General features: G+C 38.4%; 3 protein-coding genes across 5 annotated transcripts in view; 2 read left to right on the forward strand and 1 right to left on the reverse strand.

The window, feature by feature from the left end:
• The first annotated feature begins 92 nt into the window (after positions 1-92).
• On the forward strand, positions 93-10,487 carry dhfr (dihydrofolate reductase). Of its 2 annotated transcripts, none has more exons than XM_079161824.1 (6): positions 93-263; positions 482-531; positions 5,503-5,608; positions 7,322-7,445; positions 7,828-7,943; positions 8,662-10,487. In XM_079161824.1, the coding sequence occupies exons 1-6, from the start codon at positions 172-174 to the stop codon at positions 8,774-8,776; spliced, it is 603 nt and encodes a 200-aa protein (XP_079017950.1). In that variant the 5' UTR covers positions 93-171; the 3' UTR covers positions 8,777-10,487. The 2 variants fall into 2 exon arrangements, with proteins under 2 accessions (XP_079017950.1, XP_079017951.1); XM_079161825.1 differs by having other exon boundaries at positions 8,676-10,487.
• The window catches only part of fam151b (family with sequence similarity 151 member B), a 33,841-nt gene continuing 8,730 nt past the window's right edge, over positions 2,560-27,670 (reverse strand). The window contains exon 6 of one of the 2 annotated variants that reach the window (XM_079161823.1): positions 2,560-2,694. In XM_079161823.1, the coding sequence (XP_079017949.1) occupies positions 2,622-2,694 (73 nt within the window). In that variant the 3' untranslated portion in view covers positions 2,560-2,621. Of the gene's footprint in view, positions 2,695-22,777; positions 23,276-27,670 lie in introns of those variants that run through there. The other variant, XM_079161822.1, reaches the window with a different exon arrangement.
• LOC306696799 (perforin-1-like) lies at positions 12,980-18,939 on the forward strand. The gene is made up of 2 exons (XM_079160500.1): positions 12,980-13,081; positions 18,263-18,939. The coding sequence occupies exons 1-2, from the start codon at positions 13,000-13,002 to the stop codon at positions 18,661-18,663; spliced, it is 483 nt and encodes a 160-aa protein (XP_079016626.1). The 5' UTR covers positions 12,980-12,999; the 3' UTR covers positions 18,664-18,939.

Below are 27,670 nucleotides of genomic sequence, written 5' to 3' on the forward strand. Positions count from 1 at the left end.
AGGGCAGATCTCAGTCCACACTCCAGGTTAGTTAGTGGCGGTAATGCACTCTAAAGCTGTTAGCCAACCACCGAAGAAGAAGAAGACGGCGGCACTGTCGATTGCCGCCAGGAAGCTGCGGTTCCGTGATAATCCACGGCTACTGATACATAGTGCAGTGGTTCCTTCACCATGTCCCGCATCCTTAACGGTATCGTGGCGGTGTGTCCTGACCTGGGTATCGGGAGTAATGGAAACCTGCCCTGGCATCCTATTAGACTCAAGTAAGTCATGTTGATGGATGGTTTCTATTAATGCAGAAATATGAACTTCTTGAAATGAAAGCTTCAATGCGCTGTTCAGTTGAACTCGATCACGCGTTAGCGTTCGGTGTTTACACAATGAAGAGCACGAGACACTGACGCTCGCGTGGTGGCAACAACAACGACCTTCACATGTAGTAACATTGTAAATGATTGAATTATATGTTCTTCTCTTACAGTAACGAATTCAAACATTTCCGAAGGATGACAGCGACGCCATCTGTGAAAGGTAACTTCAGTGCTGGGGTTTGTTTCCATGATATTAGTACTTGATGTAACTCCTGTAACTGTCTCTATGGAGCATTTTGTAAAGAATGTATTGATGTGAGTGTTTTGAACAGGTATAGACACCTACCGCCTACTTTGTCATTCTCTCTTGTACTTGCACAGCCTCACAATCGTGCCACACATTTTTCTGTAAACTTTCAAAAGATACCGACAAGAGAATGTGATAGAGAGGCGGGGCGATCAAAATGTGTCTCACGCACACGAATTTCACCAGTTCATTTAAAGAGCAGGTCATCTCGCACACAGGTTCCCTTATCTCAAAGTGAATGGGTTTTTGGTTGGTTACAACCTGGCTCAAAGGCTACAACATAAGGGAGACAAGACGAGTGGTAAAAGTGATATACATGTATTCAAAGAACATAAACCAAACTACGCGCGCGCAAATCAAACAGCCGCACGCGTATTTTACTTTGACGAGCACTCCGCGAGCAAAATTCGCTCTTGCTTGAGCAAAAGTCACTCTTTATGACTATTGTCATCGTTATGATCGTCTGAAAGGACAGAAGGAGATCGACAAGTTAGTCAATGATTATCGATTTACAGCACAATGTGGACTAGTGGACTAGCAGCAGCAGCAGCAGCATGATGTGAAGTGTGTGGTTTTAGGAAATCCATTGCAAATAAGTGGAATTAAATTAATCTTTCTGTTTACAAGTCTCATGCACCCCTGCGCTTATTAACATATACATTGATACATGATATATTCAAATGCATATTAATAATTTTTGGCAAAAAATGCAGAAATCTGCTACTAAAAGAGGTACATTAAAACACATCAGATCCAGACAGGATCTATAAAACACATTTCATAAATGTTTATACACCTATTAACATATATATAATTGATATATTTTTACTATGCACTTATTTACCACAATTAATAGATTGAATATATTTCTAATAAACTCAGAGGAAAGGACAACTGACTATTCATGTTTCTGTTTCCTTGAATATAGTCTCCACGATGGTTTGTATGGGGATGGTCAGTTCAAGTCAGCAGGAGCAATCCTACTATCAATTCAGATTACAGATAGGGCTGCAACGGATCACAAAACTCACAGTTCGGTTTGGATCATGGTGGTTGAGTCACGGTTCGGATCATTCTCCGGATCTTCATTTTCAAGACAAGAAAAGAACTTTGGGCTGTAGTCTCCAACGAAAACCACAATATTTAAAATATGTATTTTCAAAAAGATGAGAATATCTACATTATCTGGGGAAAGGGTAGCTCCAGATGTGTCTGTGTGACTCTCACAGAGGGGGCGTGTCTGCAGCACCGGACTTTGAATCTCCTCTCCACGTGAGGAGCTGTCAGTTTTTTCCTTTTCATAGAAGAACGATCTTCATACTGAAGTGGGCGCGTGAGGATATTTCGTAGCGTGGCTCAAGCATTTTAAACAGATTTTAAATCCTTTGTTTTCCACAACGGAGTGTCCCCCGTCACTGACAGACGGGATGGTGGCCTTCATATGTGTGGACATGTCCGATGTATTGCCGTTGTCGTATGTCTTTCTCTTTAAACAACGCCTACAGACCGTGACGCTTTTGTCCACCACCCTCATCCCGTCATAAGTTACAGGGAAGACAAAATGCTCCCAAACTTGCAACTTCAATGAAGCCGGTGGCTTTTCAAGTTCCTCCGCTCGCCATGACGTTCACCGTTAAATGCTTCTAACACGCTCCGTTCACGTGAACACACTACTGCTTTATATCTGCTCACTGACACTCTGCATTGATATTCAGGGACTTGTTACTTGAAAAGGAACAGCAGCAGTAACACTTTATTACACACTATGACGATTAAACTTTAAAAAAATAAATATAAAAATACTCAATTAATTCACAAGTGTGCCGAACCGTGAGGGGTGATCTGAACCGATCACGGATCCGTGATCCGTTACACCACTAATTACAGCTATAACACTACAGTTGCACGTATTCACAAATGAAGACCAAACCAATAGGAATCTTAATGTTTGGTTTATTCAAATAAGGACAGGGAAAGGCTTACAAAACCCAGGGAGTTGAGACTCAGGGTGAGGGTTTTGTCTCATTGCAGTCTTCAAGTTCCATTGAAAATCTCCCCCACACTGTGGTTCTGGAGCTGAAAGAGAGAGAAATGGTTGGACTGGTTGTTTGTGGAAAGTTAACTGAAATCGTCACTGCAGTATGATTCCTTGAAATGATTGGCCTACTTTTAATATTTGTTACATATTCAGTATGGTCACTGTAGTGGCCATTTGTCCGATAAATCTAAATAAAACAAACCACTGATGCACTGTGGTTTGTGGTTTACGCAGGTAAAAAGAGTAGATTGTCCATACAGCATTCAGTTTTTTCTTATTTATTTGGCAAACCAAACCAAAACAAGCAAATAAAGAAAAAGAACAAAGAAAACTCCTGTCGCTGCCTCTCTTGCGCTGGTGGAAAACCATAGGCCCACCCCAGTGCATGCTGGTCCTAAACCTACTATAAGGTCTACTATAACTAATCACAGGTGCCCACAGTGTTACCCAATAGATAAGCAAAACGAACTAACCCAAAAACTAAGTTTACTTAAACAACACAAAATAATTCAACTAAACGAATGACTATTAAAGAGAAAAAGTCATCTTAATATATCAAACAAACAATCTACCCTAAATAAGCAAACATCTAGAATAATTAAACAATACTACTTGTGAATTAAATAACAAATACTAACATAAAATATATAGCTCTTACAGTCACTCAATACATTTGATATTTTGGTAAATATAAAATGTTTAATATGATCCTTTATATAATATGGCAGTACAATAACCATTTAGTATGATTCCTCATGCTGGCTTATTTGAAACGTACCTTGTTATGTTTCTAATGTCACCATGGTGCACTCAGCACTCCTCTGTATCAGTGATGCTCCGCCTACATTAGGTTACTACTAACAAGATTAGTTTTATATATTGATGGACTATTTTAAACTTGCCTTGTTTTCAATCTCACTAAATGTTCGGTCTTACCCCATATATTGTGTTTTTGTGTACTGTGAAGAAGTCTCAAATATGCATTCTAAATCCATATCAATAGCAACGTATGACAAAAACAGCTCCCTTTCCTATTGTTGTGTAACATGACCTTTATTATACGAGCTCTGTAAGTTAACCCGTACTGAAAAAGATAAGACTTTTGTCCCCAAAGAGGATACTTTGCTTGGCCAATAGTGCTGCAATCGGCTTAAAACAACACATAGCAAACAGACATTACAGCTATACACCAAAGACGAGGTAAGACTAACATGCCAAATGTTGCCCATTACCTGAGAGAAAGACATTTAAATACATTTAAATACATAAGAATTGTAAAACAGGAGAGAAACATTAAAGTCATAAAGACGGAACACATGAAACACAAGTACCTCATACCATAATTTCCCCAACTCCATCCACCACTAATCACATGCCCTAATGTAATGTGTAACTAAGATTGCACTTCCCCCACCCAGTAAAAAAAAAGATCCCTTTAAGAAGCCTGTTTCTATAATTCCACAACATTGGATGAAATAGCATTGAGAGAACAGCTGTTTGTGGTTACATTTAGTGTTGCTAACCAGAATCCATCTGTTATCTATAAATGCTCCCAAAATCAATTAATCTAGTCGTGGTTAATCTCCTGACATGTTGTAATACACATCAGATGTGCTGATAATATACAGTCTCTTTCTTTAAATGTCTTACCTTTTTAAAAGTGCCTCACAGATGACTTTGCAACTCTATGGCACTGCTAGTATTTGCACTATTCACAACTATTCAGAGGCTCCATGATCTGCCATTGCTGTAAAAAATTCAAAAGATTCATAAATATATTTTATCTGTAAATTACTCTCTCCACAAAAATATTTTCTAACATGGTAAAAGTCATGTAAACATATCTATTCATAAAAAATAAGAGCCACAAATATATTTCTGATGCACACACAAATATTTGTCATAAATAAATGTAATATACATATAAGAAATATATGTATTTAAAAGAATTTGGAATTTTCATCAAAACATGGATGTTACATTTATATACAAACTGTTGAACCTGCATTTACAAACTGCTTGTCATGTGTGAACTTCACTTCTTTTCTTTTCTTTTTTCCCTGACGTTGCTCAAACGTTGAATTATCTGTAGACAATCCGTTATCTCTTATCACATGAGCGTAGCGTAGAGTATACTCTTAAATCATGCACAGGGTGGGAAGCTGTGATATCAATACATCAAGTGAACGTGAAGGCATGGCTGAGGTAGTTAGTTAAAAGTCCCTCTCTAACGCTGCAGCAATCGTACCAAATCAAAGAAGCCAGAGGAGCACTTTAACCTTCCGGTTAGTATGCAGCACTTAGTTGTGTCATTAAAGCAACGAGGGCTCTGGCTTGACTGCTCTTAAATTCAAGTCTCGGAAGGACTAATTTCTCCATTCTCGCCTGAGATAGACGGCACAGTGCTGCGACATGTGTCTTTAGGTTAGATTAAAGGCATTCGTTTTTAAGGATTCTGTCATTCTAGTGTGCTGTTATTGTTTGTATTTTTAGTTGTTATTGAATTAGAACCATTTTTCAAAAGGTTGCTGTGTTTTATGAACTTTTGTAATCCCAAGGAGTTTAAAAAGAAGAAAAGAAAACGAATATCTGAATATCAAAATTGAAAACCAAATACCTACCCAATGAACGGAAAACCTAATGGTCAAATACTCGTGTCCAACCCTATTCGGAAGGTATTAGAGAAATATATTGTGTTTCTCAAACCAATATTAGTAGATTCAATAGAATTGTTTTTAAAATCCATCACTAATGCAGCCTGTAAGAGCACTGAGACGGATCTGTGGCTTCACCAGCACTAGAGAGTTAACTAAAAATGATTCAATTCAAAACTTTCTGTCCTGCAGATAAGCAGAATGTGGTGATCATGGGTAGAAAAACATGGTTTTCCATCCCGGAGAAGAACAGACCTCTGAACAACAGGATCAACATCGTCCTCAGCAGGGAGCTCAAGTATGTGTCACACCAAACGCGGCGTAAATTATTTGCGCGAGTAGATTACATACAAAGTCTATGCATAGATGCGATGAGTGATGTGAATTTGTGATGGCGCGGCGCATTTACATTACATGTACACGCTTTATCCAAAGCGACTTGCAATTAAGATTCTATCACATTTCTACCTCAAGGACACATCGACATGCAACTAGTGGAGCCGGACCCGGGGATCGAACCGCTCATCCGCTGGTTGAAGGACGGCCCTGCTATCCACTTAGCCACAGTCGCCCACGCATTTGCCGCGATTGACGCAAATTCTGTCCAAACGACCCAAATGTGTCAGTTGACATTTTTCAAATCCAGCAAAAAAATGGTGTGACACTGCGGCGCGATAGCCTATCGTTAAGATGCTCCTCAGCCTATCGTTAAGATGCTCCTCCTGTCATCAGTGACGTCCTGCCGTCAGGAAACAAATACTGTAGCCGTCTATGTTCACCCAGAGCTCTACGATACCTCATATCAGTAGAGACCGGACCAAACTATGTGTATAAATGTGTGTGTATAAACCATATGGTACAAACAATGAAAAAGATGCTGCTGTATTTATGCCGAAATGACGTTATTTTGAGTGTTGATGGAGCTGCTACAATGTTAGCATAGCATAGCACCGCTCCATTGAGAAAACAAGCATTTTAAAAGTGATTTGCTTGTCGTCTTGCGGAGAAAACTAACAAAACATGAATTCAAATTTTACAAATCGGCATCAGTATGTAGTTATTTCAGCATCCCTTTTTGTCCATTTATTGCAGTTAAATCACAGAGAAATTGGTTTATTTTGTGTTCATCCAGCTGTAGTAAACCAGCCGACGTGTGGCTTCTAGACACAGTGAATACACCTTGATAAAATCCATGGAGCTCCTCCGGACTATGTTATGAACCAGACAAGACATCGTTTAGTTTCCCGGGATATCTGGGACTTCCATTACAAGTACTAAGCAGAAATAGAGGTTATTTTCCCATGGTTGATAGCGGAAATAAATGGCGGACAGTCGAACAGCTTCCAGGGCGATAAGCCACGCCCCCTCTCTGGCATGTTTGGCGATTCACTCGAATGACCACAAATGGTCCCCGGCGAGTGAACGCGGCGCAAATGACGCGATTAATAATTTGTGCCGCGTTTGGTGTGAACGCACCTTTAGTCAATGCTGCTTTATAGCAGTGTGTACATATGAAATCTGAGGTTTCACTGTAGATGCACTGTATCTTGCTTAAAGGGCTTTTCTAAATTGTTGCACCGTTTGTTCAAATTCTAATGTTAACGTCTATTGTTTTGCTGTATGCCATTTATTTTAGCTTTTAGTACTGAGTTTAGAGATGAATCTGGTGGTATTTTTACAGTGTTCAACTTTTTTGGTATATATTCTGGTAATATTTGTATATTGTTAGTAGACAGGACCTCTGATAAATGCAGCTTGTAGAAGTCATTACCATTAATTAGGTTTGCATCAAGAGAGAAATTCCTTTCAACTTCATTTTATTGATGTTGAGGCAGTAATATGTGGGACAGATTTGACAAAAGCCAGAATGATCTGCATGGATGGTAGGGGTAAGGAAGAAAATATGTTTTTAAGTAATTCGGGCGAACTACATTGCTCAGCAACATTGACGCAAATGTTACTTTGTTTCGAATATTGTTCACTGCAGTGACTTAATATATTTCTCCTCCAGAACGCCGCCTGCAGGAGCACACCACCTGGCACCAGACTTTAACTCGGCTCTCAGGCTGGTCAACATGGAGCTGGCAGAACGGGTTGACCAGGTCTGGGTTATAGGGGGCAGCTCTCTCTACAAGGTACTGCATGGACTATCCACTGCTCACAAGTTTTGGGATGTTTTAAAATTTAAAAAAAAAAAATTACAATGTTGTGGAATTTGACTAATGTCTCACACATTCTTTAATTGTTTAATTGTCTTAAACTTTTGTCATAGTTTTGTAGTCTTGGTGGAAAACTGCCACAGAATCAAATAGCAACTAGGCTTAAGTATCTGCTTACTAATGAACAATGGGAAATAACATCTAAATAATGATCCAGTGTTCCATTTTACTGTCCAACTGGTTGCAGCCATTAAGATGGTCATGGTGAACCACTCCAGGATAAGCTGAATTTACACCACTGCCTACAGACAGCTCTCTTCTTTCTGTAATTATGTTTTGGTTGCTTTGGGCTACCCAGGAGATGATGGAGAGCCCGGGGACCAGAAGACTGTTCGTCACACAAATCCTGAAGCAGTTTGAGTGTGACACATTCATCCCTGAAATCCTTCCAGACAAATATCGTCTACTGCCAGAGTAAGATCAGCACACATGTTCAGCACATTTTAATGGATAATTCAGGCTTTGTACAATTTGAGTATTATTAGTAATTTCTTTCAGTTATGATAATCTTGTACGTACTAAGGTAATTGCTGAGATTTTGGAGCAAGTTGAGATCAGATGGGTCATGAAACTCGAGCAGTTAGACGATCAGTTTATCCAGATCATCTAAACCACTTTATTTGGAGATCAATCTGAAAGTGAGCGCACCTGAAATATTGCAAATAATCCCTCATTGTACAAGAAAAATAGTTTTTAGGTCAAAGTTAAAGCAGGACGTTGGTCCGTAAACTGCAATGCATGTTTACAGCAGACACAGAATGACAGTCTGGGTCATCATCTCTTTTGTTCGCCTTTGTTTTATTCGTCTCAATAAGTTTGAATAACCTGGGGAAATGAATACCCAACTTTTAATACACTTGAATTGTCCCTTGAAGTTGAATCGCTATACATTCTAAGAAAGACTAATTTGCACAGCAGCTTATCAACAGTAATTCCAAACACGTTTAAAATCATGTTAGTAAAAGCAAATGTTGTATTTGTTCAGTAACATCCCTTGAGGTGTGTCTCAGTGAGGGTCACTGACAGATGTTGGCTGCTAAAATGAAAAACTTCTTAATATGAAATGATGCACAAAGACTGCGTTAAACCTTTAACACTATGTGTATACGAGATGAAACATACAGAAATGCAGTTTCTTTCCTGCAGGTTTCCAGGAGTACCACAAGAGCTGCAGGAGGAGAATGGTATCCAGTACAGATTTGAAGTCTATGAGAGCATTGAGCAATGAAGTGAAGTATGAAAAATAAAACCAGAAGAATGTAAATTCTGGACTTTTAGTGATTTACTTTTAATTATTTATAGGTGTAGGGATTTAAAAAACACATATACTGTATGTATTTAAACAACAGGTTATCCTGAACATAGTCATACATATTGTCGGGCATTTTACAGACCAACTGAATATTGTAGGTCAGTCTGTCTTATCAGCTCTTCAAGGTGACTACCATTTCACTGCATCATAATCACAAATCAGAACAATCCTTAAAATGTATTCCAAATCTTGTAAAATCATTATTTATACCAAATATGCACTAACAAATATTTCACGTGGACCAGGCAATGTTGGGTTAGGACTCATAATACATCAACCGATATTTGAAATGTTTACAATTTTCCTAAAAAGGTCAATATCTTAACATGGGAGTGACTCTATATTGAAAGGTACAGGCATCAATGCCACAGGTCTGGATATTAGAATGGTGACAGTCAAATGCCTCAAGCAGCTAGAGGCATTTTTCATCTACAGCCTCAAGTCACCCATGCCTGAACATTTAATTATAGCATATAGTAGTTGCTAAGTGTAGTTCACTCATTGGAGCTTCTAACCATATTTTCTTTGTTATGCAAGTATCTTTATTTACCAGTGGCGGGCCGTGCATTTTATACCTGGGCCTTCACTGCTGAAATACCACCATATAACCACATGATGGCGCCACAGCTAGGGTTATTATTCGTTTCTAGGGCTGTAACTATATATATATATATATATATATATATATATATATATATATATATATATATATAGTGTATTCGTATTAAACCGTTCAGTACGAGGCTTACAAACCGAACAAAACGTTTGAATAATACTAGTGCATTTGGAAAATGGAGAAGCTTAAATTGTAGGAAATATAATGTTTTCTGCGCTCACGAGGAGACAGCGGTCTGTGTGACCTCTGAACCGGAACAAAAACAGCTGAGTCTCCGCAAGTGTTCTGGGAGGCTAGGCTAACTAGCTTAACGGGAAAACAACAGCAGCAACACACATTCTGCTACACACTCAAGGGCCATTTAGATATTAGATGTAAAAAACGAACCAGTTGACTTACCAAATGCTGATCACATCCTCTTTTCTTTGTTGACAAAGAGTTTAATCCCACAGTTAAATCCCAACTCACAAATCAGTTTTTCTCCAATTTCAGCCATTGAGTGTTAAAAAATAAAGATAGCTAAAAAAAATAAATAATCTACACCAAGCAAAATGCAAAAAATATCATAATACGTTTTTTGCCAATTCCAGCATACAACGAATTCCAGTAGTCCAGTGTGGATGTGATAAAAGCATGAATAACTCTCTCCAGGTCTTTTGAGGAGAGAAAGGCTTTGACTTTAGCTCAGAGTCTCAGCTGAAAGAAGCTGACTTTGACCACTTGGAGGTCCAATATAAAAGATGAGTCTAAAATCATACCCAGGTTTTTACATGGATTTTTTATGTCTCTAGCCATTTAACAATTAGGAGCCGGTGCGTTGCCGCCATTATGTCTGAGTTATTTGTTGTAATATTCTATTATAACACTTGGTGGTGTATTTGTGCAGGAAGGCATATAGGTGAGCTCACCAGGACACGTGGAAGTGATTTGAGTGAATGGAGATCGGGATGAACACACTTTTTTTGGAATGCGTAGCCATGCACACACTATGGTTTGTTGTGTTGTTATATTATTAGAATAAACGTCTTGCAAGCTACGGAAGTCATCTGTGTTGAGTTCACTCATTCAAACTATGTTTTCCCAGTCTAGCAATCACTCAGAGGCTCGCATGCAAATATAGAAATGATTGAGAGTGGTTGCAGCTTAACGGCTTTGCAATGTACTTTTCATTTTTAATAGGCTGGCGTGTTGTAGGTGAACTGGAATTATGAAACCCAAAAGAAGAGGTACGGGCATCAATAGAGCTCTGAATGATAAATGTGAAAACAGCCTCACAAGGTATAAAGAAATGCCCCATATTTTTGCTCAACCTACTATCATTTAAAAAAAGATTTACTTTAACATGATGTCTTCAGGTCTCCCCTCTTCCTGTATATTCTTTTTTTTATTCAGTCATATTCTTTTATGTCACATGTATGCCATATCTAACCTTGATTTGTGGTTGTTTTTGTCATCAGTTTCTTTTTTTGTATTTAATGTTTAGTTTTGTCTCTAATACTTGATTCTTACTTTAGTGAAAATGTGAGGTAGCCAACATTTCATAAAAACATTATTTCAGTTTTTTGTTAAAGCCACATCCTGTTTTTTCAAATGATTTATTGACTTCTTACTCGACTCGTGTCCCACTGTGCCCTTCATTTGGAATTATTTTCTATTTCTGTTCTTAAAATGAAATGTTTCTGTCACCCCATTGAACTTTCTCTCTCAACCTCAGTTGCAACAGTGAAGACAGAGCTTGAACTGTCTTATTAGAAATCCATGGAAAAGATTTGGCTCAAGCCCACTTGATTAAGATTGCTTGAGATTAATGAATTAAATGGACAGTGGGTCTGACATAACTAGGTCACACGTTGAAGGTGTCCACTCCATGAATGTGTGTTTGGATTGATTAGAGATAAAGTGAAGGGAATACAAGTCCAGCTGTTACCACACTAAGTTTTCACACTCTTTTCCATTGAAGATGATAACAGCTCTCCCTGCCTGCTAAACACTCACTGAGTCATGATATGTGGTGTATCAGCCCAGTATTAGAGCCGGTTATGAAATAGTCACAAAATGCAATTTATTGGTTTCGTGTTCAATAAGGAGCCTTTTTCATAGTGGACACACAAATTAAATGCATACATCTGATTATGTAATGGTCAGAGCTGGTAACTTAGTATTAAATATCAAACACAGGATGGGTCCAACAAACAGGATTTAGTTTGACACCGTATGTCCCAAAGTGTTGTTGTTCATGGTCCCCGAAACATTCATGACGGTTTTCCTAAACCTAAGTGGTTTTGTTGCATAAACCTAAACTGTAGGTAGTTATTTTAAGTCAAACAATTATTTTTGTTTTACTAAACCTAACTATGTGATGTTGTTGCCTTAATCTAACTTTACATGCAAGCAAGCAGCTCTGTCTCACACATGCATTGCAACGCTGTATTGCACGACTGGTTTTCACAGTAGTGCAATACTGATGCTCATGCAGTGATGTAGAAAGGAATGGTGTGTAGGTCAGGAGATGTAGCATGTCTGAGAGTTTTCACCCTGCCACAGACATGCAAGTAACTGTAGAATATTCTCTTAACCATACAGTGGTTGCTGTGTAAGTTGTAAAAAGGCAGTTTTAATTGATTTGCATTTGCTGTCATTGAATCTCTGGCAAATGTTTGCCTCAAGTGGCAAAATGTCTTGAAATGACACTTATTGTGCGGTGGAAGAGGGATTAACAACCAAATACATTATAACCCTGCAATGGTTTGAACAAGGAGAAGCAAGTAATATGGGGCCTAATACCAGCTAAGGAGGAGCTGGTGTTAGTAGTTCTCAGGGCCACTGCTGCCATCTGAGTGTCCGAAGAGTAAATGCTTTGTGATGCTCCACCCCCCAAAGACAGGGAAAAACACACACATATTTGGAGGTGCAATCATCTTTAAACACATAAAAGAAAACCTGAACTATACAATTACAATATCTATTACACTTTATTAATAATAATTATGTGATGTAATGATTATTACATTAGCCTTAACAGTACCCAAATATAAAGGAAATGAATTAGCATATTAGAATCATCTTTATTGGTAATGTATGCATACACAGAAATCAACAAATGAACAAAAACAAGGACAACAAAGTAGAACAAAGGTAAGCATAAACATTTAACTACTATGTACACATGTCAAATATATATACACAGTGTATATATATATATGAACATAAAACACAATGACAATGAAATGGAGATAAAAGTGCAATAATGCAGAGTGCAAGGATGCTTTAATAAATATGGAAGAATTGTCAAAGGATACTTTATGTACATGAGGTAGGTTGAAAATATATATATGTATAATATAGAATGTAAAAGTACCAGATTATTGCACAGGGATTTGTTTCTGATACTAGATATGATTATGATTATGGTGTTATAGTCTCGTCATCAATTTTTGCATAAGATGACCAATGTGCTCATCCAACCCAACCAGAAGCCTGAGTCCCTGTTCTGTCATATTGTGTAATGCTGAGTGTTGCCTGTGTTTTTGTGGGAGGGTAAGATGAAGCTGATAAGAGGTTTGCTGGCCTTTAAAAACATATGGGACTGCATACGTGGCGAGAGACAAGATTTCAAGACTACAGGTAAGACTTCTACTTAAGAGTATAGTGTTTGTATTATCCCTTTTACTTTCTTCAAACAAATCCATAAGCCATTTTGTTTTACCTATTTATGAAGCGATATCTATACTCTTCATCACCTCTAACAGCTATTCAGGTCTCACTAACTGGCATATTTGCTCATTGTGTTGCTAATGTTTTCTTTGTAATTTCATAATTAGAAATTGTGAAAAAAAGGAAATACAAATGCCGAAAAGAGTAGTTTTATGGGCTCATTAACAAAAAAGTATTCTGTGATCTGCAGTTTTTTTTAGGTCTTCCCTTTTGCAGTATATATATATATATATTATTATTAATTCATTCTTGTTTTATGTCACATGTATACCCTATTTTTTAACCTTAATTTTCGTTAGTTTTGACTACTTACACGATTCCTATTTTAAATTAAACTTGTGGTACCCAGCATTTCATAACATCTTAATTTTGGTTTCTTGTCCAACCAGTTATTATTTCTTTTTTCTTTTTTTTTTATAATAAATGTCCTATTTTGCCCTTGATTCTTTGCCATTACGTGCTTTAAATGAAATGCAACTGTGTTTAAGGCAGGGGTCGGGTCACCGCCTTCGGCCCCTCTGCAGCTCCCTGAGGCTACATCCACACTAATACGTTTAATACGAGTTTTAACAAACAAAAACTATCTCCGTCCACACGGCGTTTCAGCATTGTTTTCGAGATGATCTCCGTAAAATGCCTGAAAACGAATATCACGTAACTATTCACGTACACTGGGCATGCAGTGGGTGCCGGTGTTACGTACTACTGGTTTTCAAACCTACTGGTTTCCTTCCGTGCGTGTGTTGTGTTCGCGTAACAGCAGCAGCTGTTTTCTCTCTCTGTTGCCAGATTCATCACACTTTCACAAACATATTGCTGGAGATCTAAAAGCCACATCTCATATATATTGCAGGGATTACAATTGTATAAGTGAGCACTACATCACAGCCACGTATGAAGAAATACATTGAAGAAAATATATTTATGGAAAGATCGCATCAACCTGGATTCCAACTCTGTCGATCAAAATATTAATGTACTCAATAACGGCCGCGCTGCGCGATCCGCCACTTGCATCTTACAACTTAATCTAGAGCCTTTCCCTCCAGGTGGCTGATCATGATCTGCAGAGTAAACTCCTCAGTAAACTATCAATGGATAAATCCCAAAACAGAAAAGTCACGGAGGAAAATAGTTTAATTCTGCGTGGACGTATTCATTTGCTTTCACCGGCAACGATGCTGGCTTACCTGTATGCTTGATATGTGGCGAGAAATTTGCAAACAACACAAAAGGTAATGTTGAAAGACGCTTCCAGAACAAACACAGCATTAGCTGGAGATGAACGATAAAGAGCGATTCCTCAACTGCTGCAGCAAACTCTCCTCTTCATCAGAGTTTGATATCGTTATAACACCTAAAATAGTAACAAAATGTCAACAAGTGTCTTTATTCCTGTTCTATAATTTCATAAATACAACAAACTATAGTTTTTGTATATATAATATAACTATATATACAACTTTATAAACTGTGATATCAAATAGCTTTTGCTGCTCCAGACACATTTCTTTTGGTGGTAAATAATAATAAAGTAAAGGTTGCCGACCCCTGGTTTAAGGGATTCATCCTTCAGTCCACTGTGACCAACACTGACAACCAGAAGGAGTCTGAAGGTCTGAAATTAAAAAGAAAAAGACTAAAAAGATTACACTTGCAAAAAGTCTAGTTTCAACACACAAGCCATTTGTTTCTTATGATGAAACAAATGGCTTGTCGCCCCGTTGAACTGAACCAAAGGGACTTTCCTTTTTAAATACAGCTGTTATCAGGCTACGTTTTCGCACTCTTTTCCTTTGAACATGATAACACTTCTGGGCTTTTCCATGTTGCACAATCCTCTTGGCAGTGTCTTTGTAGTTGGTCTGGATGAATTTGTTACAGCAACGCCTAAAACCAGGTATTATAATTATAATAAACTAAATCGTTTCATAAAAAAGTTTAAACTTTGTATTAAAACTAAATGTTTCCTTTCTTCTTACTGGAATATTGATTACATTTCCTTGTTTTTATAGGTCTATTTTCATATGTATTAGTCCATTATTAGAATTGTTTGTGATGAGCACAGGACCATTGAGGTGTTTAAGCGAGTTTTGAAGTGTCCCACTGAATCCAAGAACAGTTACTGTATCAATGTGACATCCTGTAATCCCTTCAATGTCACTATGGAGTGACTAAATTAACTGCTGTACAGCTGCTGTATACTGACAATAGTGGGCTATTTGGACAATAGGATGTGTGATTTATATTAGCTCTTTATCGTCACACTGATTTGGCAACTAGAGCCTGCTCAAAATAATGGCGGCTTCACAGAGTATTCTTAGCCAAACAGATGAAACACAGCGGGAGTTGTTGTTCACAAGATAAACAACTACCACGTAGAATAGTGATGCGCTATTGATTCACCTCACACAAAAATAAGTGAGCAAACCCTCCCCTCATACAAACAAGAAGCTCTGTCTCACAAATGCTTCACAAAGCTGTATCACACTGGTGACACTGGGGTCATTTGATTCAGCGTTACATCACTCGTCACACTGTATGGCCCAGGAGTAGCTCAAATCCCAGACTGAATATTGTTAAACTGGAGCAAGTTACAAGCCACCAAATCTTGATATCCTTGAGCAGCCCAGTATCCCTAAGTATTCCACAATTAATGCTCATGTAGTGATGTAGAAAATAATGGCGTGTAGGACAGGAGATGTAGCATGTCTGACTTTTCATCCTGTCACAGACCTGCAATTAACACTCCTTTTTATGGACTGGTTCTACAATCTTGTATGAAACATACAGTGGTTTCCATGTGCAGATATTATAGGAAGTACGAATGTTAATTAAAAAAAACTCAAGTCTCAAAATATCTTTTAATAAACTTGTGTCTGGTGAAAGCGTGCGTAACAGTCAAATAAATTCAACCCTTAATGGTCTGACCAAGAGAAAGCAAGAAATGTGGGGCCTAACAGTGATCCTTCAGGGACCTCCCAGGGAATACCAGCTAAGTAGAATGCAAAACTGCCCATATTGACTGAAAAAGTAAATAATAAGTGAATTAATTAATTTCAACCAGACCAGGATTGTGCTTTTAATGCCAACTTCATTCTCAAGACTGCTGCTGCCATTTGGGTGAACTAAAGGTAAACGCTTGGGGGTGATCCACCTCCCAAAAAAGGGAAAAAACACGCACACCAACACATTTTTGGAGGCGCTATCTCCTTTAACCCAAAGAAATATATTGTCATTATAAATGTTACACAAAAGAGAAATCCTGAACCATACAATGACAGTAATATCAGTAGCCCTGACTCAGGCCGTCACTGTAATGAAGTGCTATACATTTATGTGGGATTCTGTGCTGTGATGCTGGATGCTGTGGGGTATCTTACCGCATTTTAAAATAACTTACATACAGTTAAATATTCATCCTTCGCCTGTAAATGTACAGTTAAAGCTGTGATTTAACCATGTAATGCTGTCATTTAACCATCATTTAACCATGGCGCCACATAACTGTAATTTATCAGCATAATCCAGTATTTTCTGTGAAGTGGTGGAGATACGCTTCACTTTGCAAGTTCAGTTAGTCACTATCCATCTATCGTACTGTTGATTATAGGCTAATGTTTCTGATACGATGATAGCACATTTTTATTAATCAAACTGCTCATAGCCCACTAATCATTTTTGAGTAAGCAGCTGTTCCTGAGTGTGACTTTGGACAGCATAGCTTCATCCTTCTCAGCAGCCGTGTGGAAATCAACCGAGGAGCCGAGGTAAAGTTACGCTTATCACCCAAAATTGACTTGATTGTGTCCAGTATTGTTTTGTTTTCATGATTATTGATCTGTTAATATCTCAGATAATGTTTAAGTTGGTCTGTTTCATTACATCAGGTTAGAATTGGCAAAGCTAGCTCTGTAACCGTAGCTAGCTTGAGCTCAATTAGCTGTTGTAATGTTCGTTAGCTAACAGCATAGCCAGCAAAGATAACGTTAGTAAACTTAATCGCCAATAACAGTGTGAAGATGTTACGTTGATTACCTAACTGTGTTTTTTTGTGCTATATGTAAACCCGAAGAAACACAAGGGAGTGGGGACCTGGAGTTCCCAAAAGGTGTCTCGAAGATGATGAAGAAGTGAGGCAGTCAAATCCTCTCTCACCCTTCGCTCTCTCTTTCTCCTTCTCTTCTCTCTCTCCTTAACACTCATGTAGTTCATGCAGTTCACATTTACGTGTGTAAAATGTGTGCATAATTATTTATTTTTCTTCTAAACATGCAGTACCTCTTCAGTTTTGGAAGACAAATGTTCCTAATATTATCTGTCTATCAAAGTCAGCTGTGTAAATGACTGAGGACAAGTAATAAACTTCAGCAATGTTGTATTGTATATGAATTCTTGTGTTTTCTACTTTTTTGTTGTTGTGGGGAATTAAATGCAAAAGTAGCAGAATGTATTACTTTTTGTAAATGTAAGGTAACATTTACAAAAATGTTACCTTACATTTTAAGGTAACATATAAAGTATATTTTATATACCGTATATAAAATGTAAAATCACCATTAAAATGTAATATACGGTAAGAACCTGTTAAAATAATTTACAGTAGCTGCACTGCAAAATACAATATATTACTGGCGTCTCTGCTTCCAGTATTTTATTGTTATTTTACGGTGACATTTTTTAGAGTGTTGGTAGTGTTCTCTTCAGACCTGCTGGTTGTGTGTGTTTATCTTGTGTAACTGAACTGGTAGATGGTTAATTGTCAGTATCTTCCTCCTGGTCATGGGTTTCTCCATGCACACATGTCAGCATTGACCCTATAGTAATTTATATTAAAATAGTAGCGCCAGCATGGTGCCCCTCCGGCACTTGGTGCCCCACACACAGCACGTGAGCGTAGCATTTTGACAGCTAATTGGAATGTAATGGACCACTGTTTCAAAAGCAGACATGAAGAGGTCTACGTGGGTAAAATAGTGCGGTCACAGGCATCATCAGCTAAGAGTGTGTCATAAGACTAACCCGAACGGTTGAGTCATTGCAGTGTAAATCCATATCCTCTATTAAAATGCTGCGTTTCGTTCTCCACAGCCTCCTGTGACGCCATGGCCTCCAGTCGTCCCCTCCTGCTTTTAGTCCTGTGCAGTCTGACTCTGGCTGATGCCCAGTTGAGGCTGTTTAACCTGCAGGCCAGCAAACTTCCCACCAATATCCTGGGAACCACAGACGGCTATGTCAAAGCGTTCTGTGGCTCCGCCACTCTGGGTGAAACGTCTATTCGCAACAACAACCCTAACCCCTGGTGGGAGGAGGAGTTCACCCATTTTAAGGCCCAGGAGAATGACGTGCTAAGGCTTGAGGTTCATGACAGTGACATACTCTTCGATGACTTGGTGGGAGTCTGCCAGCGTCAGATCAAACTGGGAACACACAAGCATGACTGCTTCCTGAAGAAAGGTGGCACCCTCCATTATACCTACACACTCGGCTGAGACAGTCATTCGGCAGGAAAAGATGTATTTGACATTAAGTCGTCACATGCAGCCTACAATTCACTCCGACTGGCTCTGAGGATTGTTTTCATCCTAATAGTCCCAAATCTATGATTTGTAATTTAGAATTAGGATTAGATCAGAAAAATAGTGACTAGTAGTGATAGTGATAGTTAATCAATAAACCTTGTTCTGGTAGCTGTCACACTGTCATTGGCTATTTGACCCTGTTTCTTAGATTGTCAATGAGAAATAAAGTGTGCTGGAACAACCAAAGTGTATGTTTTCAGTCATTTAGCATAATATTGTGGTAATGAAAGATATAAATAATAATTTGACCCTTTCTTCTTGACAGGAGTTGACCACCCTCTAGGGCTGATAAAGTTGCGTTTATAAATATGAACATCACACAAATTATTGCAAACCAATCATGAGAGTAAGGTACATGTATGGGAGGGTTGAAACAAAGTAAAAAATGTTGCTCTTTTAATACACATTTCCCATTTCTTCACTGTTGAGATGTCAAAGATTGTCAAACGCCAACATTGCTAATACAGGAAGAAATATGCCACATGTGTAGCAAAGCACAACATCTGGGTTGGATTCGTGGATTTCCACATCGGAAACAGGAGACTGCGTCCAGTCACAGATCTGCAATTAACATTTGCCGTTTTGCATTAATCCTGATCAAAATCATACCGTAGTTGTCTTGCGCAGATATAGTAAAACATTTCCGACTTTTAAAATCATTGGCATTGAACGTTAAAACTAAAACCAATTGCCATTGAATGTAATCAAGTTAATGGGTATGACCTGGTACAACACAATTATTCATATTAATTAAATTGTTCATAGATAATGATAACAATGCACCAAAATGATGTAGGTGCAGTAGCTCAATAATATGTTGAATAATATGATTTAATTTATATTAAATCTCCTCAAGACACCCCCTTTTTAACAAAGGGAAATTGTTGTAACCAATTGATGTAGTCTAATGAAATAGAAAAAAATATACAAAACTATCAATTTAGAATTCTGATTAATAATTTTAACAATTATTAAAACAAAACAATCACCAGCAATACATTGTTAAAAAATACAGAATTTTCCTCTCTTGTAAAAACTAATGTAAAATAACATGACAAACCTGTAACTGTGAAAAAACAAAAAAATACTATTTTCTTTAAGATTTCTTTTCACATAAAAAGAAAATGTATCCTTTCATAAATATTTACTTTTTTAATAGATATCATTGTTAGATTCATGTTTAATACTCTTAATACATGTTTTAAAATAGATAGAAGTGACAATTAATAGTAAAAGAAGTATTGTTTCTGTAATTTCACATAGATTTCATTGTTAATTGACATTGATATTTTGTTTAATTATGGAAAATGTTGAATATGGGTTTTTATGAGTGTATAATATCTTTTAGCATTGCTAAACTGTTAAAATACTTTTTATTATTGAAAAGAAGAAAAAGTAGTAGTAATAGAAATTGTTATTCTGTTATTCTAAATAGATGTATTGTTATATGAAAAGGTATTTGTGATTTTAATGAGAAAGAAATTACAGGTTTATATGATTAAAAATACAATATTTTAATGTCATTTTACAGATGCTTGCTTTACTAATAAAGTTATTTACCACCTACAATTAGTTTTAATACCGTACATAATTTGTAAAGAAAGGAATGATAAAAAAATATATCTTCTGTTATTTTACATAAGTTTACTGTTACAATCAGGTACAAGAATACGTCACAGCCTCCATTTAAAAAAACAGTTAGGTGTTTCTGGTTGTAGTCTTTCAAATCAAAATGGAACTAAATCTATTAAATAGAAACCTGCCATAAGCATCTATCAAATTATCCAGTTCACCAGCTTCCTTTGTGAATACTATGGACACTGTCAGACACAGCTCAAAGATGAAAGCGCAATATATCTATAACATTTACTTTTTGGAGTCACAAAATCTTACCCACATGTCCCTTCACTTCTTTGTTAGTGCGTAACAATCATAATAACTTTCCACATAATCATTCACAACGGAGTCTGTGGATCATCCTGACTAACGTTTCAGAAGATCAACCCTTTGTGTTCTATTCATGACAAGACATCGCCAAAGCTTATCAAATCACACCACAACTATAGATTGATCCAGACTGATATATAACATTGTAAGTTGGCAGATTTTTCGCTGTTTATCTTTTAATACCAATCTAATTTTTTTTCTTTGTAAAAGTCACTACCAGTACTAACAACATTTATTCCTTCTTTACCCCGATTTAAATCAAAATGGACATTTACAATTTTTCATTTGCCTGCCTTAAATAATTCAAATGTAAACAGTTATATAATCTTTTACAGAAATAAATATGATAAAGAGAGTATGAAACAGGACAATAAAAAAATCCAACCCCATGTAGAGGTTTGATTATGTGAGGAATAATTGGTGTGAACGCACCTTAACCATGACACAGACCAGAAGTTTCCAGTTTCTGTTTCATGAAGGTCGCCACCTCAGCCACATCGGTTTTGTTCTTTCTACTCCAGAGCTGCTTCTTGTTTAAAATCCTTTCAAGGGTGCGTTTGCTCAGGTGGTGGGATTGCAATGTATGTGAACGAGAGGTGGTGCAATCCCGACCATGTGTGTGTAAAGGAACGTTTCTGTAGCCCGGACATTGAACTGTTAGCCGTGGGGATGCGTCCTTATTATTTGTTGAGGGGAGTTCTCATCCGCCATGACGCTGTGTACGTTCCTCCATCAGCTGACGCAGAAGCAGCAGTGGACACCATCTACTCCACTGTGTCTAGACTGCAGATTCAACACCCTGGTGCATTTTTGGCAATTACTGGAGACTTTAACCTTTATAATATTTATAAAAAGAAACATGTTTCTCAGATGAGTGACAAATTCCACACAGACAATTTTCTTTTACTAACGGTAATGTACGATTACATTACCGTCATTTAGCCGACGCTTTTATCCAAAGCGACTTACAATTCAGATTCTAACACCGTAGGCACAGCTGGGAGCAATTTGGGGTTAAGTGTCTTGCTCAAGGACACAACGACATGGGTCTAGCGGAGCCGGGAATCGAACCTCCTTCTGATTGCTCTCAACTTAGCCACAGTCGCCCCTAATGATGGTAAGATAAGAACAATTGCATGACATTGGTTTAAAAAAGAATGTGCTTAGCATAGCACAGCTTCAAACACCAAGAGCTCAGTTGCAAATGAAATGTATTCTTAGCCATAAAATGTTCTCCGCCTCTGTCAGCCAGAAATACCGTTCGTACAAATCCTTTTCCATGCTGGGTTAGGGCTGCTAGCTGTGGGGTTGACCGACCCTTTGAAACGATGTCCAGTTTTTCTGGAAATGTCCTCCAGAAATCCGTTTCTCCTCCTTCAGCCATTGAGTGTTAAAAAACCAAAGCTAGGTAAAAAAATAAATAAACTACACCAAGCAAAACCCTAAACATTTTATAATTTCTTCCATATCTTTCAATTTGAACTCTTACTCCTCCAACTAAGATCTGCTGGCAAGTTAAGTTTCGGTTCACAATAGTCATGTGCCCGCCCACTGACCAATCATAACGCACGCTGCACCTCACTGCAGCGCTGCACCTGAAAACTGAGCTGCAAGTTAATACTGATGTAGTTGTAGGCCAGCTAGCAGCTCTGGCACGTCAAAGAATAAACCCAACGTGTCAAACTAAAGATCTGACAATCAACAATATCGTCCCCATTCACTTAAACTGCACATGGATTCACTGGTGAGTCTGCAGGCCTGGGGCCTCTCTTCTACCTAGAGACACAGAGGTGAAATCTGATTGGATAAAAGCTCTACTTAAAACAAGCTGCACTGGAAGCAGAGCAACTGAGGAACACAGTAGCTGTGCAATGAGAAAATAAGATAATGGGAAAAATATTTTTATAAATTATGATACATGTAGTGTATTTAAGGAAAATTATGAAATAGCTATAACTTTGTGATTCTGTTTAGGCCAGCAGAGAAGGCTTTGCAGGCCCTGACGGCCCACCACTACACAAATGCATGTTCCTTACAAATGTGGCAACATTTAAAAGGGAAATAAACAGTCTTTCCAACAGTATAAGATTTATTGCCAAGAAGCATTGTTACAACAAAGAAATAATCTACCAAACAAATGTCCTTACTTTTTGTGCTATGTTTATATATGACACATTACAAACCAGTTTGCCATTTCTTTTCCATGAATCCGACACTCCGCATCTCCGTTCCTGCTCACCAAAACATTACTCTGCTTCTCAGTGTTTCATTGTAACAATTTCTAGAGGCCTGAAGTATAACTCTACAGTATTTCACAAGTTAAACAAATACACTAGAGAAAGGTCATCATTTGTGCAGAGAAACAGAAATGCATACAAGAAACTACAGCCATATAACTTCTCAGTATGTGCTGGCAGACTATCAGTTATTGTCTTGCAATGTCATATTGAGCTCTGTCCTCCGAGAGTCCTACAGGTCATAGTAGATCCTACTGATGTCAAATTCTTCTTTGTAGGGCATTAAGTCCTGTTGTGTAAACTCATCATTCTGGCCCGTCCACACTGTTAGAGTGTACCTGTGCAGAACATAGGCAAGCATAAGCATTCAATGAATAGCTCAGAGTTAACATATATGTCAGTGCAATGTCAGACAAATTATTATTCGTTCAAGAGGTCGTCTACTGTTCAAAGCTGTTGGTAGGAGCAGTGATAGCTACCATTACTGAACAATCACTTGTAGATGAGGTGCCGTGTAGGCCATAATACCTTTATTACTTTGCACATTAATATACAATGCCTCTCACAATAGCTCCTGAATACTATGTGTAGTGATTGTGAACCTGCAGCCTATCAAAAAAAGGCCACCACGGTTGCTGATTGACTTTGTTTGTGCAATAAATGGCATTTTTCCAACATTAACAGAGCACAACCACTTTCTCTGTCATAATCTATTTAATCTAAACCATAGACTAAAGAAATCATAACATTTATCTTCATTTAATATTGCACGGTCAAAAACTGTTTGCTCCGGTCTACTCAGCAACACCAGGTTCAGTGACCCTCCTGAATATATTAACCTGTGGCCTAATTGACAGCGGCACTACGCCCCCAAGTGGTGGGAGGTTTAACAAAACAATAACAAAATGGGACTGTGTATACGCTCACACGCGCACAAAAAAATCCTCACACACACCAACTGCTTGCACATTCACTAATAACCCTCTAACACACAGGTGTGGGGACTCTCTTTTTTTCTGTAGTAAAATCTAATTATTAGTTATCTTTGTGTTAATAAGCCTGACTTGAGCCTTTAAATGTGTTGTTGTATTAGCTTGATTTGTTCCATGAATTGTTAGCCTGTTGAGCGAGCGACAGACAGACAGACAGACAGACAGACAGACAGACAGACAGACAGACAGACAGACAGACAGACAGACAGACAGACAGACAGACAGACAGACAGACAGACAGACAGACAGACAGACAGACAGACAGACAGACAGACAGACAGACAGACAGACAGACAGACAGACAGACAGACAGACAGACAGACAGACAGACAGACAGACAGACAGACTCTTTATTCATCCCCAGGGGGAAATTTGTCTGTAGCAGCAGCAAACGAAGTTACACAGTAAATTAAAAATATTAAGTATGTAAAATGTTCAATATAAAAAGTACAATAAAATAAAAGAGCAGAACCAATTCAATTTAAAGAAAATAAAGTAATACAAAATGCACAGTATATACACTAAAACAGAATGCTATTAAATGAACTAAGTAGGAAAACTAAACTCAACAGTATTGCAAAAGATCACCAACAGCAGCAACAACCGTGTAGCGGTGTTGTAGTCATTTGAAGGATGATTTGGCCAGAGAGGATGTATTATAGAGTCTTATAGCAGAGGGCAGGAATGCTCTCCTGTATCTGTCCTTGTGACAGCGGAGCTGGATCAGTCTGTTGGAGAAAGTGCTCCGCTGTCCCTGCAGTAGGTGGTGGAGAGGGCGGTCCGGGTTATCCAATATGGAGAATAGTTTCTCCACCACCTGTTCCAGATTGTCTTGTTTGCAGCCAATGATGGAGCCGGCCTTCTTAACCAGTTTGTTAAGTCTGTTAGTGTCTCCGGCTCCAATGCCGGGTTTTATATGCAGGTTTACATACACATGATAAATAAATGTCTTTGTGATGATCAGATTGTATCATGTAATTTTTTTGACAAGGTTTTTGCTTGTTAAACTGTAAGTAGATTTGATTTAGTTATCGAATACAAATCAAACCAAGAGTGAGATCAATTAGTTAAACCAATACAGTGTTAATATTTGAATGGGCCCCGGGCCACTTTGAACTTGAAAAGTTGGGCCCCGAGGTCAAAAAGGTTAAGAACCCCTGCTCTACTGGACCTCTCATTCACACACTCACATATACACACAGCTGTCAACTGTTTTCTGTGTAGGTCCTATGTAGTATGTGCTTTTCAGTAGAGTGTGTGAGAATCTTTCAGTAGTGTTTGAGAGGTTAAATCTGCTAGTTTGCTGCCAGTTTGAAGTGAAATAATGGCACAAGACCGCCTTCCGCCGCGGTTAATCTCGTCTTTTCAATATAATTTTGTCATCCCATCATGCAAAGATACATTAACGGAGAAGTCTACGCTTAGAGATCAGATATTGCTCGCATTGGGATGCGATCAACCAGACCACACTACGCAGTGGCTCTCACGCCTCTCACGAGAAGAAAGGGAATAATGAATGTATGAACCATTTCAATCTGGATTCAGATTCACAGCACCGAAACTGCCCAGATCAAAGTCACCAATGACCTCCTCCTCTCCTCTGATGACCACTCCCTCAACATATTAATACTACTCGACCTCACTGCAGCCTTTGACACCATCAACCACTCCATCCTCCTCTCCCGTCTCGAGTCCTCCCTCCACATCACTGGCACCGCCATCACCTTCATCACCTCTCGACTGGACTACTGCAACAGCATCCTGTACGGCTCATCCACCAAAATCATCAACAAACTACAATACATCCAGAACTCAGCTGCCCGTCTGCTCTCCCACTCCACCAGAGATCACATCACCCCAGTCCTTCAGAACCTCCACTGGCTCCCCATACAGCAAAGAATCCAGTTCAAGATTCTCCTCATTACATACAAAGCCCTTCATAACCCTGAACCCCTTCTTACCTTTCTGACCTCCTGCATCGACACGCTCCCACCCACAACCTCAGATCCGCCGATGCCAACCTCCTTACCCCTCTAGTCTGTCCAAGCATCGGACCTGGGGGGACAGGTCCTTCTCCATTACTGCCCCCTCCCTCTGGAACTCTCTCCCCCAACACCTCAGACATTCTCTGTCACTACCCACTTTCAAAACTGCACTTAAAAATCATCTATTTAAATCTGTTTACAAACCTGTGGGCGGCCCGTTGGACTGTTAAGTGTAAACCTGTGTCATGTACACAACTGCTATGTATTGGTAGGTACTGATGCGACACATCTTTGGAAAACTAAGATTCTTGTGATTTAATTGATGCAAACCATTTCAAGACACAATCACAACAGCAGGTACAATCAACGCCTCTGTCAGACCACCAACCAACAAACAATTACAAAATTGAGGCAACTCAGCTATGAAGCCTCACAGTAATCCACCCATCCATAATATTCTTACAAAAACGGTCTTGGCAAATTGGCAAAGGTCCAGACGATCCAATCCAGTAACATATTTAGTCCAAAACACATTATTACATCAATAAATACCCACGGACTGCTGTGACATCATTTCAAATTAGCCGGCAGATATGCCTAATTAGTTATGTATTTTCCGTCGTAACTCCAGTTCGCATGTAAACATTGCCAATATCCCGGTATCAAAATGGCGGCTGCACTCTGACCTTTCGATTGACACCTCACTTGACCCAATAGGAGCTTCTATGTCCTGTCCACAGCCTACAATAGCCAACGAGAGTCCGCGTTGAAGGACAGTGCCTGCCCCTCTTCTTTTGTGTAAAGCTCGAGCCAATTGCAACCGATCGTTCTGATGACTGACGCTTCGTATAGCCAATGACATTTTGAAAATGACGATATGCTGCTTCAGTGGGTAGATTTAAAGCCACAACAAGGAAGTAATTGCGTAAAAGCGAGTCACTGTTTGGAGACTTTAGGAAAGTGAATAATAGCGAAATAACTTATAAATTACTGTATTTCAACATCAATAAGCTTTAGTTTGAATTATGAATACACATTTTGTAGATTGCCTTTCCTCGTGTGTTTCCCAAGTTTCGGAGCCTCAATTCCCGTCTTAAGGCTGCAACATATCAATATATGCCTATATTTGTATATATAGTTTCTCGCAGATTAAATAAGTGAACTACATTTGATGGCTCTTCTCTTGAAGTATGTGAAACTATGGTTTCATTCAAGACAAATACACAATACAAAACAAAGGTCGACAATTACATCAGTTTGACCAAATCACTGACACTTTATAGATTTGTCTCTCGGAATCGTCACCATAAAGAGAACGTCCGTCAAAAGTGATCGTAAATCTTTTCACTTATTGGTCATCAAAAAGAAACGGAGGTTCACAAATAATTTCCTCCACAAATACTTTTAATTTGAGACTGTAATGCACCAACATTATGTTCAGAGTGAACCCCACATTAACTACTGACCACTGTGAAGGAATCCTAAACCAAACTTTCACCCTTCTCAGAAGAAGCACTCAAGTCCATTTAATATGGTTTGTGTGTTTGAGTCTGTGTGTGACATCATCAAAGTAGCCTGAACCAATATTGTGGTTTGTGGAAAGCAAATAGGACACCTTCTTGCATTGTTTCAAAGCTAAAGACGTTATGGTTAAAATCAAAATGAAGCAAACAATTTTAAAAACAAGGTGGTCTTGTGCCATTATTTCACTTCAAACTAGCAGCAGCAGTAGCAGCAGGATAGTGGAGGCTGGCGA

This window comes from Pholis gunnellus, assembly GCF_910591455.1.
Source record: "Pholis gunnellus genome assembly, chromosome: 6".
NCBI classification, from domain to species: Eukaryota; Metazoa; Chordata; class Actinopteri; order Perciformes; family Pholidae; genus Pholis; species Pholis gunnellus.

Coding starts and splice junctions, on each gene's coding strand:
- dhfr (XM_079161824.1), top strand. CDS start 172: ATGTCCCGCATCCTTAACGGTATCGTGGCGGTGTGTCCTGACCTGGGT. Junction 532..5,502: donor AGCGACGCCATCTGTGAAAG/GTAACTTCAGTG, acceptor TCTGTCCTGCAG/ATAAGCAGAATGTGGTGATC. Junction 7,446..7,827: donor GGGGCAGCTCTCTCTACAAG/GTACTGCATGGA, acceptor TGGGCTACCCAG/GAGATGATGGAGAGCCCGGG.
- LOC306696799 (XM_079160500.1), top strand. CDS start 13,000: ATGAAGCTGATAAGAGGTTTGCTGGCCTTTAAAAACATATGGGACTGC. Junction 13,082..18,262: donor ACAAGATTTCAAGACTACAG/GTAAGACTTCTA, acceptor CGTTCTCCACAG/CCTCCTGTGACGCCATGGCC.